Source organism: Polypterus senegalus, chromosome 6 (genome assembly GCF_016835505.1).
Source record: "Polypterus senegalus isolate Bchr_013 chromosome 6, ASM1683550v1, whole genome shotgun sequence".
In the NCBI taxonomy this organism is placed as follows: Eukaryota; Metazoa; Chordata; class Cladistia; order Polypteriformes; family Polypteridae; genus Polypterus; species Polypterus senegalus.
The window spans coordinates 126,327,683-126,348,137 of record NC_053159.1 but is presented as its reverse complement, the minus strand read 5'-3'; the positions used below and the strand labels follow the sequence as shown (position 1 = coordinate 126,348,137).

The 20,455-nt window shown below is 40.7% G+C and overlaps 1 protein-coding gene across 1 annotated transcript in view; it reads right to left on the bottom strand.

Moving 5' to 3' along the window:
- Nucleotides 1–18,906: 18,906 nt before the first annotated feature.
- The window catches only part of LOC120531571 (aldehyde dehydrogenase, dimeric NADP-preferring-like), a 48,233-nt gene continuing 46,684 nt past the window's right edge, over nt 18,907–20,455 (bottom strand). The window contains exon 12 of the mRNA XM_039757090.1: nt 18,907–19,396. Within this exon, the coding sequence (XP_039613024.1) occupies nt 19,385–19,396 (12 nt within the window). The 3' untranslated portion in view covers nt 18,907–19,384. The remainder of the gene's footprint in view (nt 19,397–20,455) is intronic.

The following is a 20,455-nucleotide window of genomic DNA, read 5'->3' as shown; positions in this document are numbered from 1 at the left end:
CTTCTCTTAGGCCTTCCACTTTTTCTCTTATCTGGCATTGTAAGTTCTTACCCTCACTTCCACTCTCTTTACCTTCCTCCTCTCCCCCTGCCTCTTTTCAAGCCTTCCCCCTCTTCTTCTCCTTCTTCAGCCAACAGAAGCCCAGTTTCTGACAGCCACATTTTGGCTAACAGTACTGTTGGAGGCCTCGACTGATCTGGTATGGAAATCTATATTGTTGTCCACATATTGAGTGAGGACTCCCCAGGATGTACAGTATTATCTTATACATAAACTGAGTAGGCTCACTGGGCCTTGTGGTGGACGGCCAGGCCCTTACCTGGCTGGGACGCTGTTATAATCAGTTTGTTATAATATTAAGTTTAATGTCACTGTCTGTGTGCACACTGTTATGGATTCATTCATACAGGCAGACCAAGTATGGTACAATGGTACACAGGGTCTAGGCTGCATTTAGAAACCATTAGCCTAGCAGTTTGGAGAATGGGACAAACGGCAGTGTGAGCGTTATGCTATTCTTGTTGGAGGTGGGGTTTGAGCTTTTACTGTCCTTGTTTGGAGACCAGAGAAGACCAGCATGTGGAGAAGACAGTATATAAGGATTGGACTGCTACCAAACTCTTTGAAGCCTATGGATGGATGATGTCATCCGTCCGGAAAAACCTTTCAGCGCAGTGACGAAAATGGCAGACTCTATAGATCATGATCATACCTTGATATTGTCTTGCTATGGCTTCCTTTCGTCTGTTATACCGCGTAAAATCGTCATTAAAGAAAGCTAAGTATAATTCTCTCATGTGATTTTTTGTTTGTACCGCCGTAATCACTATGGGAGGAATATCGCCTTTTAATATCATATCTCTATATTGTCGGTTACTTAAAATGCTACAATTTAAAAGAACTTATTCCAAATAGGGAGCTTTTGCTTCTGAAGGAAACAGACACCTCTACAGTGGAAGGACTGGGACCGAGAGTGTGTTCAGGGCGTTAATTCTCCTGGAGCACTAGATGGCAGCCCCCCGGTGCCTTGGATTCTCACAGGGCTCCATGGGAGTTGGAGTTCAGCGCAGCCCTGTTGGGTTCTGTAGGTGCCACCGGGGGGTGCTGCAGAGGCTGCAGGACCCTGCTACGTTGGGCAACCGCCTCACATGGAAGTATTTCCAGATCAGGCTAATGGGTCACTGGAAGTGCAGCACAAAAGGAGCCCACTGCCACAGCTTCAGGAGCCAGAGTCTGGAGGGAGCGCACAAAGCTTACTGGAGGTGGAAGACAGAAATCCACAGTGAGAGAGAGAGAGAAAGAGAGAGAAAGAAGAAAGGAAAAGAGCTGCTTATTGTATTTTGAACTGTGCTGAGCAGGTGGCAACGATTTGGAAAGCATTTACTACAGGAAATAAATGATAAAATTTATGTCCATGTCTGTGTGTCTCGGGTTGGGCCCCCTGGTGGCCACAGCCTGGCGTTTGGGGCTGATGTTTGTGTAGATGGAAAAAACTTGTAGCTATGAATGCATCTTTTTATATTTTATTTTTCATAGATACAATCATTCTGAAATACTCCACTAATCTAATAATGAAAGAATAAGTGAAGGTAAAGATTGTTTCGAAGGTGCTAAGTATACGCTCTCATATTTGACCGGGCACGCAGAGTAACACCTCCTAATAGTCTGTTCACTGGAACACCAGAGAGTTGGCATGTGCCCTTGGCTGTTTTCGTCTTTTTCATTGTTATGGCACTACAACTTGATATGAAAATACAATCCTTGAAGTTCCAGACAGTCTGCCATCACAAAGAAAAACAAAAAAAAACGGAGAAGTGACGCAGTCCCCTTGCCTCTGTCCTTCTTCAGCTCTTGCAAGTTCTCTTTGTCTAATACACAAGCCTCAGTAACTTCAGTTAAAATGGTGACTCTGGACTACTTGACAGAGACTGGACAGATACAACTGAAACGGCAAACATTATTTATTTCTATTTGTCGTTAAAATACACACAGGTGTTATTCTTGACATTCTCTCTTTGAGAAGCGTCTGCATTAAATGATGTTTCACACTATTTGCAGCAGAGTACAGTGAGCTCTGTAACATGGCTTTTCCATTAACACCAAGGACGAAGACACTGCCGATGCGCAGCTTTCAGACGCATTTCCAGCAGAAATGTAAAGATACACTCTTGCCTCCGAGTGACAAAGTTGTAAGCAGTAGGACCATTCGGGCAAAATGAGTGCTGTTTTTTAGCTTAAGAAAAAATGACTTGATCGCCATCTACCAGATAAGCCGCATAGCCCTGGTGAGATTAGACTAGCAAAACAATCAAAACATTCTAAAGATGGCATTAATTGTTCTTTGTTGTTGTGATCTACTGGGTTGTGTGAAACAAACAAACAAACAAACAAAAAAAAAACAGGCCTAACCGACACAACGTGGCCTCCAGACTCCAGTGACCCCCAACTCGAGAAGTAGGCTTGTAACGTCAATTAAAGGGTCTTAAAACTCTGAAAGAACCACAAAGTGTGAGTGGGAAACTGTGTAAAAGCCATGGCCCAAAAATAACACACAATGTTTCTTAATAGCTAACGATGTTGAAGTGTCATGGATTTAAAATTTTATATTTTAATTACACAAAGATGAACTTCATTTTACAAAGATGGTTAACATCAAAAGCATTCCTGCATCGAATCACCTCAAAACATCTCTTTCCACGGTTTTTAGTTCAGACTGTGCTGATTATTTTATCACTTGGAAAGAGAACTGTGACAGCCAGCCAATCAAAGATGTGTAGAAGCCCAAATCATGAAGAAGCCCCATACCACATGCCATGAAGACGTGGAACTTTAATATAAATATAACTTGTCCAATGGACAGAGAAAGAGAGAAAAGAAGGAGAGAAGGACAGGAGTGCCATCAGGACAGGGCGAGAGGCATATGACCATTTCATCTACTTGTTGGCACTTTTTTTTTTATAAGCTTTTTCTATATGCTCTGTGGCAGATGGCTGGGGCTCATGCCCAGCTGGAACACCCAGAGAGTGGAAGGATGGGGAGAGGAGCAGTATCTCCCCTGGAACACGAGAGGGCAGCCGACATTTGCTAAGCCCAAGACGGCTTAGAAAGGAAGGTCATCATGGAACACCTGGAACACATGTGGGTGAACTATAAAAGGGGCCGCCTCACTCCATTCAAGGAGCCAGAGTCGGGAGACTGAGGACAGAGCTTGCGAGTGGAGGAGTGAGGGCAGCAGAGAAGAAGAAAGAAAGAAAGAAAGACTGAGCTGTATTGTGGCTGTTGGTGCACTGTGTCAGGTGCTGTAAAGAAGAAGACAAATAAAAGCATGTGTTTGGACTTCTGTGTATCCTGGTGTCTGTCTGTAGTCGGGCTGAACTTCCACAACTCGCCAATCCAGACTTTTCTTTTATGCTGTCATTGACTTGTATTACAGTATTATTCTTTAATAAATACCAAGTTGCTTTAAACTTTCTATACTTTTGTCTTTATATCTAGAGTGATTGAAATAATAAGGTAATGTTTAGAGCACGGGTGGCACGGTGGCACAGTGGCAGCGCTGCTGCCTTGCAGTTCGGAGACCTGGGTTCGCTTCCCATGGAGTTTGGATGTTCTCCCCGTGTCTGCGTGGGTTTCCTCCCACAGTCCAAAGACATGCAGGTTAGGTGGATTGGTGATTCTAAATTGGCCCGAGTGTGTGCTTGGTGTGTGGGTGTGTTTGTGTGTGTCCTGTGGTGGGTTGGCACCCTGCCCAGGATTGGTTCCTGCCTTGTGCCCTGTGTTGGCTGGGATTGGCTCCAGCAGACCCCTGTGACCCTGTGTTCGGATTCAGCGGGTTGGAAAATGGATGGATGGATGGACGTTTAGAACACCTAGAGCAGTAAGGAAGTGCCATATGATCTGAACTGCAAGGTTAACTGGCCAATAGTGAACAGTGCGTTAAAGTAAGACATCAGTGGTTGATAAATGGCCTATAACCAAGGATGTTGAGCCTTTATGTGTTTAAATATACTCTTGGAGGCCAAAAATCATATTTAGGTCTGACATATATCTAAGACATTGTACGTTGTTTACGCCAAAGATAAGTAAGTCTCTTGTAGTACCAGGGAACAGATGGGCTGTGCATGTGTCATTCATATGGCACTTTAGTGGTTAGGGTCTGTGTGTGTTAATCTTAAGGTGCGAGAACAGACCGACCCAGTAACAGACCTGGTTAAGTTCATGTATCCCTCGTCACACACGTGCGCATGGGATGCAGCTAAAGCGTCGAAATGATAGTAATTACACGCCACACCAGGGGGTGGTGGAGTGCACTGACCTTTTTTCTCACTTTCCTGCAGACAGTTCATGGGAAATTCCGCCTGGCCCTAATGACATCACTTCCGGTTCTGGACCCTTGGATGACGTCACTTCTGGTGAAGAACCCATGACCAAAGAGACTTCCTCTTTCGTTCTCGAGGACTTTACTTCCTTTTCTGGCCCTTAAAGCCGCCATTTTTGACTAACCTAATCAGTTCTGTTTTGGACTCCATTCTATGCACATCAGTGTTAGCAATTTACCCATTTGCAGCGAGGGAATATTATATGGGTGGCTGCCCCAAACCTTTTTATGACTCTTTTTGTGTCTGCTTTTTGTGACACCCTCAAGAAAATAAGTAAAGGGTAAGTAGTGAGGAATATGACAATAATACAGATGTATTTAAAAAAAATATTAAAAAAACACAAACAAAAACAAAAGTACATATAAAGGCAAAGGTCAAGATTAACAAAACCAATCGGAGATCCAGAAATGAGAAGCCAAAGGCGAAAGCAAAAGGGTCAAAAACAGGAACTCAAAAGGGAAGTTACAAAAGACGAGATCCAATTGTCAAGAACTTGGAGTTCCTGAACACAGGAAGTCCCAAAAATGACTCACTAGAGAGGGAAAATTGTTAAACCCCAGCTAGTAATAAAAAGGCAAACATAGGATCTTTATAAATAACAAACTTATTTAATGCAAAAATATACTTTAACAATAAAATTCCAAAGAGCACAAGAGGCAAAGTAGTAGTTGCCTGAAATAATGAGGTAATCCAAGGCAAACAAGACCCGAAACATAAATCCTGAAGAGAGGTTGAAAAACTGAGCAAGGGTTCAAAATTCTGTTAATCCGCAAAAAAAAATAAGCACAATAACAATAATCATTAGAACTCACCACACCACCAAGTGTATTTAATGTACAGCAAAGGACTGTGGGTTTTCCTGAGCCTTTACAGGGCTGAGGCCAGTCCATTCACAGTGATGGGCAGGCGGTCCATCCAAAAAAAAACAAAACAAAAAAAAAAAGCAGAATCTCATAGAAACTAAATGATCAACGTGATTAACATAAGCAAAAGAATCAAACAATGAACAAAACAGACACAAAAAGGAATCTGAACAGGGGACCCTGCCAGAAGCATAACACCAGTAATTCAACAAAGAGTTGGACAACAGAAGCGTACAGTAAAGTTGTAACGTGGGCCTTAATCCTCTGAGCTCAGGGTGGGTGGTCCATCAGCAGGTGGCCCCTCCTTTGGTTCCAATATACAATTAGAAGAGAGAGAGAGAGAGGGGTTGGGACCATACACACCGCACGACAAAGCCTCTGGATTAGGACCCAAGTGCAGCGGGTGACACCTCAGCACCAGGGGCTAGAGTGCCAATCCTGCCACCAACCCCCAGGTTTTCCCTGTAAGTTGGAGGACCTGCAGGATGCACATTAACGTCATACCAGGATGAAGCAACTGCAGGTTAAGGGCCTACGGAGCATTTACCGGATTCATAACAGCAACCTTCAGATTGCCAGAGCAGAATTCTAGCCTCAGAGCCATTATTACTATTAGAAGAAATAAAATAAAATGAATACAAAAACAATACTGACTAAGAAATGTAAAAAAAGAAGAACATACTCAATAACAAAAGTTATTAACAATATGTTTAAGAACAAACAAACGATTAAATAAACAGATGAAACCCTGGCTGTTCCATAATAGTCATTTTCTTTAAACACAAGCCATGGATATTTTTGTACACACCTACATAGTACATTATAGAATAGACGACTGCGGTGCGATTTTTTTCTCTTTGATACTTTTAGTTTAGCACTTTGTTACAGATTGGGGTTACAAAATACATTGAACACTGTCAGGCTTTTCTTGCAAATTCATCTTCTGTTCACAAAGATTAGTTCCCCTTTCAACTATATAACTAGACAAATTAACTGGGTGGATAAAATAAAGAAAATGACATGAAAAAGAAGTTCAGCTCTGAGTAATGAAACTTACAATTACATATGCAGCTGCAAAGTGAGTCATATTAGGTTGATTGTCACTTAGCAGTTAAGTGTCAGCTATAAATGGGTCTGACATTTAGCACTCTAATGTAAGTTTTCAATGCACCATGAGGCAACCATCAGAGTTACAAAAGGCCAAATAGTTGTTGCCAGAATTACAGGAGCACCTGCCTCTCCGCTGGAACTTCAAGTTTGCAGTTAAAAGTATTTTATATCGAAGAGGGTGGAGGGTATTTCTCCTGGTAAACAACCACATACAGCATGTTCTCCACTGCCAATGAAGAAAAATGCCATTATGGCTTATGCCAAACACCGCTGCACCAACGTCAAGCCCCAGCTACGCACCTGCTCAGTATACACACGTGAATTATCAGTCCAGCAGCAGCAGTAGGCACCATATTTACAAAGTCAAGAGAAAAACTTTGGTATTGTGAAAGATCATAAGCAATCGTATGACTTCCAGTTATTATTGTCTAGATATTCACAGAACTGAGATAGCAATTCACACCTGGGTATCAACATTCAGTGTCAATAACTGTGCCTGGCAGAATGTCCCTGGGGCTGGAGGCTGCCACAGGGGGAAGACAAACTTGACAAAGTGATGTGCGCAATGAGTCTCCATTTAAAATGGCTGAGCCTAACAACGATGGTTTGTCTTTTTTTTTTTTCTTCGTAAATGAGATGGAGATGCTGTTTTGAAATATGTATCTAATCTCAAGAGGTTCAATACTGCAACAATGCAGGTCAGCTCCACACAACCAGGTCCTTCAGGGGAGCCCCTTCAACCTGCTACCATCCACAACTTACCTGAGGGATGAGCCTAGCAAATGAGGACACACGCACATAGCATGGGGTATGTGCAAAGTGAGCAGTGCTTTTATTAAAACAAAGTCAATCAAAACAAACAAGTGTTCAAAAGTGCACTACAAAACAATCCATAAAAACAGTGATGGTCCATGAGTTTAAAATCCAGATTAAAAGGAGATTAGAACCAACAGCCACTGGGTCCCTCATATTGTGTCAGATGAGCCCAGCACCTCTCCAGTTCTGCCTTCTCAGCTCACCCACTGCTTGCTCAGCCAGCGGAGACAGAAGCAGCCATGGCCCTCACTACCCGACCTCCATTTTAGCTGCCCCCAAATGATGCCAATCAGACCGCTCGAGGTTGCTTGTTCTCCTGTCTTCCTGCTTGCACTCCTGGCATACTACGGATCCCTGTGGTAGGAAGCCACCTTGATCATTCCCAATCCCCAACAATTAATCAGTGGGGACGATCGGACACTCGTGCCATTCCTTCGCTCCCTTGCGGGCCAACCATTGCACTGCCTAGTTCTATGGCAAGCCATTGTAACATTTAAATCCTTTAATTTGATACCTGCTTTCAAAAAGTTGATATCAACACTTTGATATTAGGCTTATACAATTCGATATATATTTTTTGAAAACTGATATCTACTTTTTAAAAACAGATATCAGCATTGTAATGTTTGACATAAAGCTTTTTTTAAAATTTGATAGAGCTTTTCAGACTTTTTATCAATATGAAATTTCAAAAACTTGATACCAAATTTCAAAAGTGTGATCTCAAATTTTAAAAACTTGATATTAAATTTCAAAACCTTGATATCAAATTTAAAACCAACGATATCACCATGGTAACTACTGATATCAAGGGAAATGGATTAAATGTTAAAATGGCCTGCCATATGGCTCGTCCTGCTCTCTCCACGACACTGTTCTCACGGCTGTTTCTCTCTCGCTCTCATTTTTTTCCTCCCTCTCACATGTGTCTACGCAATCAGGCAGACATCACCCATCCATCCCTGGAGTGAAATTGCATTCGCGCATCCATCCGCACCTGATTAGAACCCACACTTTGCAGGGAGTGATTACTTATTTTAAATTAGCACAGCCCCATGGACCACTTATCACAAATAGTATATAACATTTTTGGCATAACAATTTATTCGGTAAGTTTTAAGGTTTTTCATTGCATTAGGACTTTTGAGAGACCCTTTGGCAGAATAAATGGAGGCTCTGACTGGGGCTCTTGAGAGACTGAGCGAGGAGTCTGAGTGTCTGGGCTTGCGAATGTCCAGGATAGAAACCAAGACCCAGGCCTTTAATGACCGTTTAGACACAACCATCAGCAATGTGTCTGTTTGCAGAGAGAGTGTCGACCTTGACGATGGGTTTAATTTCCTCGGCAGTGACAGTCATGTTTGTAGCGACTCTTCCTATGAAGTCAGTAGACGGATTGGGAGAGTTTGGGGATCATGAGGTTGCTGGAAACGGGTGTGTGGTGCTCCCGCTATCAATGCAAAAGGACGAAGGTCCAAGTCTTTAGAGTCCTGGTGCTTTCTGTCTTGCTATATGGTTGCGAGACATGGACGCTCTCCAGAGTCGAAGACTGGACTCCTTCAGTACTGTGTTTCTTTGGAGAGACCTTGAGTACTGCTGGTTTGACTTTGTGTTGAACGAATGGTTGCTCATGGAGTCCCAAATGAGGCACATTACCTGCATTTTCAGAGAGGATCAGTTACGGCACTACGGCCATGTGGTGCGATTCCCTAAGGGTGATCCAGCTCTCATGATCCTCATTGTTGAGGAACCAACTGGCTGGACCAGCTCAAGGGGACTCCCATGTAACATGGCTGTGGCAGATAGATAGTCATTTCCGGAGGGTGGAACTGTCTGGGGATTTGCCATCCAGGATCCTGAACTGTTTCATTGTGTCGTGGGTGCAGCAACGTGCTGTACCAGTGCATGACCCCAACCTGACCTTTCCTGATCTTACCCTTTAGCTCCAAAGTGGGCTAGTTATTTTTTTAAATGTATAAAATGTGCTTCACTTGATATATTGTGATTCACGTGATATATTCCATGACTTTAACTTAAAAAACCCCAATCCTTTAACCATAATGGTACGAGTAGCCATCTAATGGGAGTCAATAGGTCTGACAGAAGTCTGACATTGCTTTATAATAGCCAAGGAATACGAGTTGATCATTCAGGACACGGTTTCTTCATGCTCTGCCCTTTTTCTAGGATCACACACAACCCACTACAAATATGTTAAGAGCAGTTTCAGGCACTCATAATCCTTCCATGGCTTTCCTAATCATCAGTTCTAAACATCATTGAACCTTTATAGGACTTTCTGGAGTGCAGAGTGTGCAGTTAACTTCAACCTGCTTTGTCCCACAAAGAGTTGGAGGCATTTCTTTTTAAGGAGTGGTGCACACAACACACTCAGGGCTCGTACTGTAATATTCCAAGAAAGACTGAAGCTTTTTTATAGGCAAAGGGTGGCATTAGTCCCTTTATTTGGTCCTTGATATTAACATTTTGATAAGCATTTCCATTATTATGTTGTTCACCATCACGATTTCAGAAAAACAGTGCACAGATCATTACTTACTGCCATCTGCATGAGTGTACAGAGTTCTTGGTTATGAAAAGCATTGTGTGGATTTGAGCGTGAAAACATGGCAACTCCAAAAAACAGAAAAATAGGTACATCAAAATAATATTTAATTCATAAAACCGAGAGCACACATATTTCTACGCAATTCACCTTTATATCTCACACAAGGAGAATGGCCAAACTTCATGTGCACAAAGACTGAATGTGGGAGTCAAACACTGGACATCAGCCCAATCCCCGTGTGAAAATCACTCACAAACTGTTCTAGAATTTTTGGAAGGAGAAGTGGTTTAAATAAAGAAAAGCATTTCAAATTATCATTAAAATGGTATTATTAAGAAGGAATTAAACAACCAAGTTTCATTAAAGATCTTCCTGAATAGGCACAAATCACTTGTCTGGGGAAGGAGGAAAACATTCACTGATAATTACGGGAGGTTGGCTTATGAGTAAAGATGATGTTAAAAAGGTAAAACTCTACAGTATGTATGAGCATGCAAAGTGTTTGAAATTGCAGCTAAAACTTTACAGTGAGGTACAAAAATAAATCTGGCAGATACTAAGGCTGGAAAAAAGGAAGAAGGGTATGAAATATGCAAGTAATACATTCATCTGTTTGTGGATGATAGGAGGTGAAAGCATCATCAGGAATATTACATGAGAAGACTACGTGAACCTTCAGCCATATTAGAAAATCTGATTACATAAACATAAACCGCGATCAAGAGTGTTTTTTTTATGTCAGCAGCATGTCTTTTTCTTGGCATTGGACATTGAAGAAAAGAAAATTCTCCTCTTGGCACTGCCCAGAACTGCAGGTCGATGGTTTTCCAGTTCTGCTATACATCTGTGCTTTGCCATTCTGAAAGAAAACCTTAGCCACATTGGGACACAAGACATTAATGGGAATCTCAAAGACATATTTGTTTCACATGGTGGTGTATACAAAACTGCCTCCTTTTTATAATGCATTAAGCAATCTAAGCATTAATATATTTGACCTAAATACAACAGTTACAGAGGAGTACAAAACAGTCAGCCAAAAGGCAAAACTGCTTTGTGATGCTGGGGCACGACATGCCGCCATGACAGACGCCGAGAGTCCTCCTCCGCCTGTGGCCATTGGGACATTATTACTTGTTACAGTTTATTTAGAAAACCTGTTCTACATCAGTGTCATATTTAATATGATACGAGTCACTGATTCGCCTCTAGATTAATTTTTCCTCAGACAGTTACCCTTCTTTAGTAAGTAACTTACACTGCCCTGCTTAATAGAATAGTTACATCACTGGAAATGACCTTGTGCAGACCTGGGGCCTCATGTATAACGCCGTGCGTAGAACTCGCACTATAACATGGCGAAAGCACAAAAGCCGAAATGTGCTTACGCACAGAACAATTCAGATGCAGGAATCTGTGCGTACTCCAACTTCCACGTTCTTCCGCTACATAAATCCCGATCAGCGTGAAAACTACGCCGTGCGCGCTTTATGTAACGCCCCAGCTCCTCCCAGAATTACGCCTATTTGAATATGCAAATCAATATAAATCGCCCTTAAGCTCAGCCTTCTGTGAAAAGACAATAGGAAAAGCACGGGAAAAATATAAGAATTTCAGCGAATACCAAGTGGAGGCAAAGGAAAAACATACTATTTGTTCAAATAAACCGTGGTATAATCAACAAAATGAAGTTGATCGAGTGACATAGCGTGTTGGAGAAACTTGAAAGCTCACATTCACAAAATCGCACAGTGCGGAAATAAAAAGAAGTCACATATCAAAGTCGCGTGAAAAGAAGAGTTGTAAGCCCACTGTCTGAGTGTCATATGAAAGCTTATTAGGGTACAGAGAAAAAAAGGCACACAGTGAGGAAAAAGCACGAAATGTCAACTTCAATCTCGACATTTCCAATTTAATTCATCCATCCATCCATTTTCCAACCAGTTGAATCCGAACACAGGGTCACGGGGGTCTGCCGGAGCCAATCCCAGCCATCACAGGGCGCAAGGCAGGAACCAATCCCGGGCAGGGCGCCAACCCACCGCAGGACACACACCCACACTCACAGCACACACTACGGACAATGTAGAATCGCCAATCCACCTAACCTGCATGTCTTTGGACTGTGGGAGGAAACCCACGCAGACACGGGGAGAACATGCAAACTCCACACAGGGAGGACCCGGGAAGCGAACCCGGGTCTCCTAACTGCGAGGCAGCAGCGCTACCCACTGCGCCACCGTGCCGCCCTCCACTTTAATCATGTAGTTTATTTTGTCATTAAAGTAGAACATCATAAACTTCATCTTAATATCGTTTAATTAACCAGTTTCTCAAATCACATCGTAATTAAAGTAGCACGGTAAATGCTTTGTTTTGTATTTGATCTTCTACTCGTATGTGATCTGTGTGTGTGAATCACTACTTGCTTTTTAAACCGGCTCTCTTCCTCCAACTGGACACAGAGTCCATTACATTCGTGATATTACAGCTCTCTGAATAACTAAAATACTGAGATGTATACGTGATATCATTTTCATGATGATAGGAGTTAAAGCACGATATTAAACGTGTTTCACTTCGATGAAATAATTTATTGCAGCAGTACAATCAGGGGCAGCTCTAGGCTTGTGGTGGCACTGGGCAGAGGAAGAATCGGTGGCTCCTTCGCCCGCCTGTCAGTAAGGTAGCTTGTGCACGGTGGATGGCCACGTCCGTTGCAGACACTGCATAGCCGCCTCGTGCTCATAACACAAGCATTTAACTTTTGCCGAAATTTGTCGCTGTGTTTTTAGCTGTGTTGTTATTTTCTCTTTCTGTGTTATATTCAATATATATTGGCGTGGCCGCCCCAAGAGTCCTTGCTTTTCTTTCCCCAAGTAACCGATCGCCATACAATCAGCTCTGTAATAGATGTTAAGCCATCTGTAAGCTTAGCGCCGATTCTTCAAAACGTTTAAAGAACATTGAAATATCTTCATAGTACATGTTTAATTATTCTATCCTTAACGACACTCCCAGTGAAGAATATAGATTATTTAAATGAAGTTAAAGTTTTATCTGTATAATTTAATAAACATATTTTGCTGAATTTCACCTTATAAATGATATCGTTTCTGTTTCTGAACCGCAAGGTCCGTACAGGAAAGGCTTTAAAACATTTTGCAGTGGCTGACACAGCGTTTCCTTAAAGCTGTATACCGATAATTCTCTTTCCGATCAGTTGCTGCTGTGATTCACACTCAGATACAGTGATATAAATACTCCGAGTCGTGCAGTGAGAGTAATATGGAAAAAGATGATCCGCTGTGGCAACTCCTAACAAGAGGAGCTGAAAGAAGAAGAAGAAGAAGAAGAAGTGAGAGTAACAGCGCTAAAGCAGTTATGGTATTTGGAATACTATGGCTGTTCCCTGGACCATTATATTGTTACGAGTTAATTACAATCAGATGCATTACACTAATAAACAATATGCGGTTAGTTTCGGTGTATTTATAAAGCCGCGTCATGAAAATAATGAGTAATCACACAAGAACAGTAGCACTGCTTTGACGCTGGGTGCCGCCAGTCTGCAAAACCGAGCGGAGAACTTGCGTACGACAAGGCATGAGGTACCGTGGAAAAGTGCGTGGATTTATGCCAAGTGTAGGTTTTATACATCGCGATTTGAACGTGGAAAAGTTCTTACACAACGCTTCTGTGCGTACACACCGTTTATACATGAGGCCCCTGGATATACAATACAGTCAGGTGCATATGTATTGGGACAGTGACACGATTTTCATCATTTTGGCTCTTTACACCACCACAATTGACTTGAAATAAAAGCAATCATTATGTGATGAAGTGTAGACTGCAGTTCACAATTGTATGCTGGGATTTAGAAGCAACATCCAGTATATTAACACAATGAAGTGGATTACATTATTTATGGCAAAATAGAAAACACAAATTAAATGCACTAACAAATTAAGCTTTGCTTCTTGCAAAAGAGCAGCCCTTTATATTCATGTCAATTATCACAGTTATCAAAATCCTGGTTTTAGCAGAGACTTAAAAAAAGCAGAGAGTGGGCAACCCATGCTAAATCACAAATGTATATTCTATTGTTTACACGATACAAAAGCTGTTTAAAAAACTCAAGTCTTACTTTGTGCAGTTTCAACACTAAGTCGTTATGTAAGAATAATCTCACACCGTGACACAGGTTTACTCTCCAAATCATCCTTGAGATTCTGAACTGTTCAAATAATTCAACGGTGTCTCAAATTTGAAAGCTTCTTTTTTTTTAAAAACATCTTTGCAAAACCCTTTGTTTTTATTGTATATATTTGAGAAAAATTGGCAAATACTTTTCCTCTCACTTCTTCAAAAGAATTGCTCTGTTCATACATGGTGGCTTGTTTGGCGACTTTACCTGTCCACGTACTCAGTGACAAACTGGATGATCATTACTGACAGAAAATTGTTCCTGTGGAACGACTGGGGGCTTATATTCTGTTTATTTTCTAATGTTTGAACAACAAGGAAAATAATTGTAAAGTAAGTAAATACTTCCAATCTAAGAAGATGCCAAACGAGAATTAAAAAATTCTGAGGAAGCAATTTAAAAACATAATAAAAACAGATGAAGTTGAGGGGAACATGAAGCAGATAAAATTTCAGAGATGAGTAGTAAGGTTCACAGACATGAAAGACTAATAACTTGTGTCATTTTCATCTGAAGTACATATTTAGATTTTTCTAAAACTAAATGTATTCCTGTAATGTTATTTAATACTTGCACAGCTATAGATTGATAGCCTGACATGATGACTTCACCTTGATTGAGGGGGAGAGCTGCTGACTGCTGTCCGTTGTAGCAAATGTCCTGAGACAGGCTGCGTTGTATCCTATACTGTTAGCAGGGTCACATCACCTGCATGCGTACTTTACGTAAATCTGGAAGATTCCACCGGGTGGCAGTGCGCGATATCATCATGGTGAGAAAACAACATTAAGGCTTTGCTCTGTTGTGAATTGCCATTAAATTCCCAGGACACCTTGCCACAATATCTCTGAAAAGAATGGATGTTTAGTGATTACATCCATCAATCCAGGGACGCCCCCATTCCAGCTAGCACTGGGCACGAGGCAGAAACAATCCCCAACTCATTGCAAGGTGAACACAAGCACACACATACACTAGTGTCATTTTAGCATCACCACACCTGCCCACTGTGGAAACCCACCAGGAAAACATGGAAACTCCAGGCGTTAATTTCTGAGGACGTGCTCAGCCATGATGCGTCTGCGTACACGTTCTGAGCATGAAGTATAAACTGGCCCTTAAGTAGCCCCAGCTGAAGATAACACGTTCTCCATCCATACCGTACACATCCAAAAGAGCACTGAGGTAATCAACACCTGTGTGTTGCTCAGTGACATTTTTTACAAGTCTTTTATTCAAAATCTTAGGGGTAAAATATCAAGGAAAGCTTTTGAATTTTGTGTAACTCCCAGATTTTAATCTTGGCTCCATAACTGTCAGCTAACAGTTCAGTAAAAAGTAGCTTCCTGCATTTGTGTGCACATCAAAAAAAGAAGTACACATGCAATAAACACTCCTTGTTTTAAATGAGTGCATTAAAGAAGAAAATGCAATAATGTTACCTGCACAGCATCATTAACATCAAAGATGGTCAGCAATGCTAAAGAGTATGACAGAGAAGCAGAACTGCAGGGTTAAAAATAAAAGGCATTGACATCACTTTGCTATCAGATTCCCTTTTCTGGGTCTACTGTAGCGCCAGACGTTTACTGGCACTTCTCAGGCCCTCTTGAGATTGTCCCTTGTTAATTAGTATTACTTATAAACAGCCCAACTGTAAGAATCATTTTATCATGAATTGTCTGTTTTAATACAACCATTGAAAAGAAACAGAAACAAAAATAAAAAAAGGAGAATTAGTAATCTACACTAATCCACAAAAAATGCATTAAAATAATGGCCTGATGTAAGAGAAATTGAAGCCACTAACAAACCGTCAAATTAAGAAAGGTTTGTTATCAACAGTGATTGGCTTCTAATTAAGCAATTAGGTTGGAACAATATGGAAATAAAAATGAAGGGAGTAATCTCACAAAAAAGGCTCTAAATTTAATCTAGCACTGTGAACAACGCAATGAAAGCTGAGCTCTCGGAGCAACAGTTAAAAAAGTAAAATCTGTCAAACCTTTGTTGTCTTATGATTGTGTTTTCATCCAAGAAGTTTAAGTTCATATTCTGAGAAGGCGGCAGATACACTGACCTAACAGTTACCATATTGTTTCTTCCACTGCCCATTTCTATAGGCTTTGAAGGCTACGACTGCAGTTGTAAAAGGTAAGTAGCAATTTGTTTTTTATTTTATTAATTTTATTGCAATCCATACAAAGCAATCAAGTTTTTACAAAAAGAAAAATAGAGTCAAGAACAGATCGATCCCCACCCCTGAGAAGAGAGAGCAAGGCAAACGGCATAAAAAGTTTACAGCTTGTAAACATACCTAAATTAATAAATTCTCTGTGCTTTATAAACTTATTTTAAAATATTACTGATTAGATCCTGCCATATTTTGAAAAAAAGTCTGCACAGATCCTCTAACTGAGTATTTGATTTTTTCCAATTTCAAATAATATAACACATCAGTTTCCCACTGACTTAAAAAGGAGAGTTTGGGTTCTTCCAGTTTATCAGAATAAGTCTGCGTGCCAACAGTGTAGTGAATGCAATCACAATTTGTTTGTCTTTCTCCACCTTAAGACCCTCTGGAAGAACCCCAAACACAGCTGTTAATGGGTTAGGAGGGATTGTGAGTCCAAGGCTGTCTGAAAGGTAATTAAAAATTTTTGTCCAGAATAATGTTAATTTGGTGCAGGCCCAGAACATGTGACCCAGTGAGGCTGGAACTTGATTGCAACGTTCGCAGGTTGAATCATGCCCTGGAAATAATTTTGGAGAGTTTTAGTCGAGACAGATGTGCTCGATATATAATTTTGAGTTGTATAATTGTATGCTTTGCGCATATGGAGCTCGAGTGAATTCTCTGCATTGCTACTTTCCACTCCTTTTCTGATATATTAATTGAGAGATCTTTTTCCCAGTGTCCTCTTGAATCTTTGAAAGGGAGGGATTGCAAAATGATTTTATATATTGTAGAGATGTAGTCCTTGAGATTGAGCAACATTTTTTCCAGCATGGATGAGGGTGCAAGATGAGGAAAATCTGGAAGGTTCTGTTTAACAAAGTTCCTGATTTGAAGATAGTGAAAGAAATGTGTAGATGGAATGTTAAATTTGGAATGTAATTGTTCATAGGAAGCAAAGACGTTGTCTATATAAAGATCTCTAAGCAATTTAATTCCAAATTTTTTACAGATATTAAAAACTGCATATGTTTGTGAAGGTTGAAAGAGGTGGTTCTCTTGCAGAGGTGCCACAGAAAGAAGCTTCTCCGTCTTAAAATGCTTTCTACATTGGATCCAGATTCTAAGTGAGTGGAGCACAATTGGATTATTAGTGTATTGCCGATAACGTGTGTTTATTGGAGCACAGAGCAAGGAATACAAAGAAGTACTGCATAAAGATGTGTCCAAAATAAGCATAACAACTCTTAATGCAGTAATAGCAATAACAATAAACCAAGGGTATGATATTGAACAGTCTCGTTTAGGGTATAAAACATAAACAGATAGCGCCCTAGTAATACTAAGTAATAATGAGAATATATGAGAATATATGCTGATAAAAATCCCGTATTTTAAAACGAATAGATCAGACAGAAGATTATTAATCCTTGCTTTATCATTTACCGCCATGACTCACTATTATATATCAGAATAGTCCCGGGATCAGCTTTCTTAATTCCTTTTCTGCTTCTTCCTTGCTAGCGAAGACATAGAAATGACCTTGCCATTCCACTTTAAGTTTTGCCGGATACAAGAGGCTGCATTTGACGCTGGCTTGCCGTAACCGCTGTTTGATGTTGTAGAAGGCTGTGCGTTTAGTAGCTGTTGCTGGAGAGAAGTCAGGAAAAATACGAATGTGGATATTTTCAAATGTAATATCTTCCTTGTTTCTGAGGAGTGCCATCACCTCTAGCTTAAATGATAATCGTTCAAAACGAACTATAAAAGACATTGGTCTGGGTCTAACGGTGTTTGATCCGCGCACGCGGTAAGCTGCTGCTATCTCAGATTCTGCTTTAAAGTCGTCTCCGATTATTTTAGAAAAAAGTTCAGTAGCGAATTTCACCGGGTTTGAACTTTCTCGATTCTCAGGCAGACCTTCAATTCTGACGTTATACCTTCTACTTCCATCTTCCAAAGCAGCCAGTCTGTCTCCGAGTTTTTTGCATTCGGAGCTGACATTTTCTGCTTTTTCTTCAGCACTGTTAGCTAAATTTTCGGCTAATTCAATCCTAGTCGTAAATGTCTCCTTGAGATCCTCCAATTGATCAGTAAGCGTTTCAATTTTACCCAGCACCTGTCGCATTTCCACTTGCATTTCTTGTCGCAGCCTTTCATTTGCCTGTTGCAGCATCAGCCGTTGCGTTTCGTTTGCTTGCTGACATTCCTGTTTCAATTCCAGCAACTCTTGTTTCAGCCTCTCATGTGCCTTTGCCCTTGCTTTCTCATTTGCCTTTTCGGTTTTCTTTATATCTTGTACGATCTCAGCGAGCATCACCTCCAGTTTAGACATTTTAATTGTGCTTTCTTGTACCGTAGGTGAAGCATCAGGCTCTACTGTAGCCGGTGCCCCCGCTATTCCCAGCTCGCGTGGAGTAATTGAGATTGCGGACTGTAAGGCCCTTTCCAGTTTCGGGTGTTCTCCGATCAGCGAGCTATCGAGATCTGCACTCCCGATCGTACATTCGCTCCCCTTTTCACTCTCAGCCGGCGACGATGTAGCGTACCTTGGTCCCAAAGCGTCTGTAATTTCGCCCATCTGTTCCAGGTCTCTCTCTGAAAGGCCGCATCTTGAGCTAGGGCTTGCTGATCTTGGCTTGGGTGCAGCTTTACTTTTCTTTTCTTTCGGACCCCCTTTCTTGCTGGCCATGTTTATATATGCTTACATATATACTGTAGCAGTCTCCTTGGGTTGAATAAATGCAGGATATCTCAGGATAATAGGTAAATAATAGCTGCTAGCGGAGCTCCACTTCAGACGTCCATCTCTCGCATCGGACGAGACCAATTCCGCAAGTAGCAATTTTTTCTTCTTTTTCTCCTGTGTCTTCATTTCATATGAATATGCTATCTCATGGTACACACCAGGACTAAAGACAAGCGTCTAACAGTCATTTCTTAATATTCTCCTGAACCTTTTGTAAGTCATATACTGTGGCAGTGTGTTTGAAATTTCAGACAAATAACACTGGAAAAGTTTCTACTGTAGATTGGCTGGAAATGAAAGGATCTCACTGTACCACACAATAGAAGATGGCAGATGAAAAATACCTGCAGTCTTCCAGTTATATTTCATCAAGATATACAGTGTTTTTTCTGTAAAATTAATTCTTTTCCTTTGGGTAAAGATCCTCAATTATTGAGTAACAATATGCTTGAACAAAACCTAGCTGATCTTCTTTTTCTTGAAATGAGACATCATGGAGGACTGGAGCGTTATCATTTGAGCCCCTAGAAATATAGACAATATTTAATATCATGTGATGAACAGATATGCAATAGTAAAGAGTATAGAACTACAAATCATACTATTCATAACAACAATATCAGATCCACATAAACTAATTGAGGGTCACAGGAGGCCTAATCCTATCCCAGCAGCATGGAGGGCATGATACAAGCCAACCCAGGTTGTGACTTCCACATTTCCCCTAACATGAACAACAGTCAATGACAGTTATGGGACAGATGTCTTTCTCGTCCTTCTATTTGCCTTTTTGCCATGCACCCACTGACACTATGGTGACCCTTCAGCTGACCAAATTCACAAGGTACATCACAGCGGTCTGCTCATACAGTTGCCATATGCATCAGTTTTACTATTTGTATCATTGTCTGATGATCATTGCACACTATATCCACTATTGCTTAATTCACCTAATGGTTCAATTTAATTTTGTTCCAAATCTGTTTTTACAGCTTTTCGTTTACATGCCATTGTGTGTTGGTCATTAATATTGATGAGCTAACTTAAGAGTGGCAAAATGCATAGACATATTCCGGATTTATTTTAAGCACAATGTTATTTTATCCACTACATGGCAGCAGAACACTGTCCCAAGAGTTATTTGGGTTTAATGCTGTGCACTGAATTATAAGAGCTAAATCCTGAGAGACATTCGGGTTAATTTATATAGAATTTTGACCTCAACAGACACTCGGGATTAACATTAACAAGGTTAATGGCTTCTATTTAATAAAAAGTTTTGGCATCTAAAAACATCAGAAAATATCAATAAAAAAACAAACAGTAACACACATTAACAGAGAATATATTCAGTAGTTTTAGCCAAAGATTTTGGCAGCTTCACAGTGTGCAGTATATTTATGAAAATACAATTGAAATGTGAATTTACATTTTAAAAATGTGTGTGGGTGTGTAATGAAAGTTGTATGGCACAGATTTTAAAAGTAATGTTTTGCATTCTTATAGAAGGCACAGAGATGTTCATCATAAAAACACTGCACTAGGAATATTGTGTATTCAGTGTCATTGAATCCCCACATGGC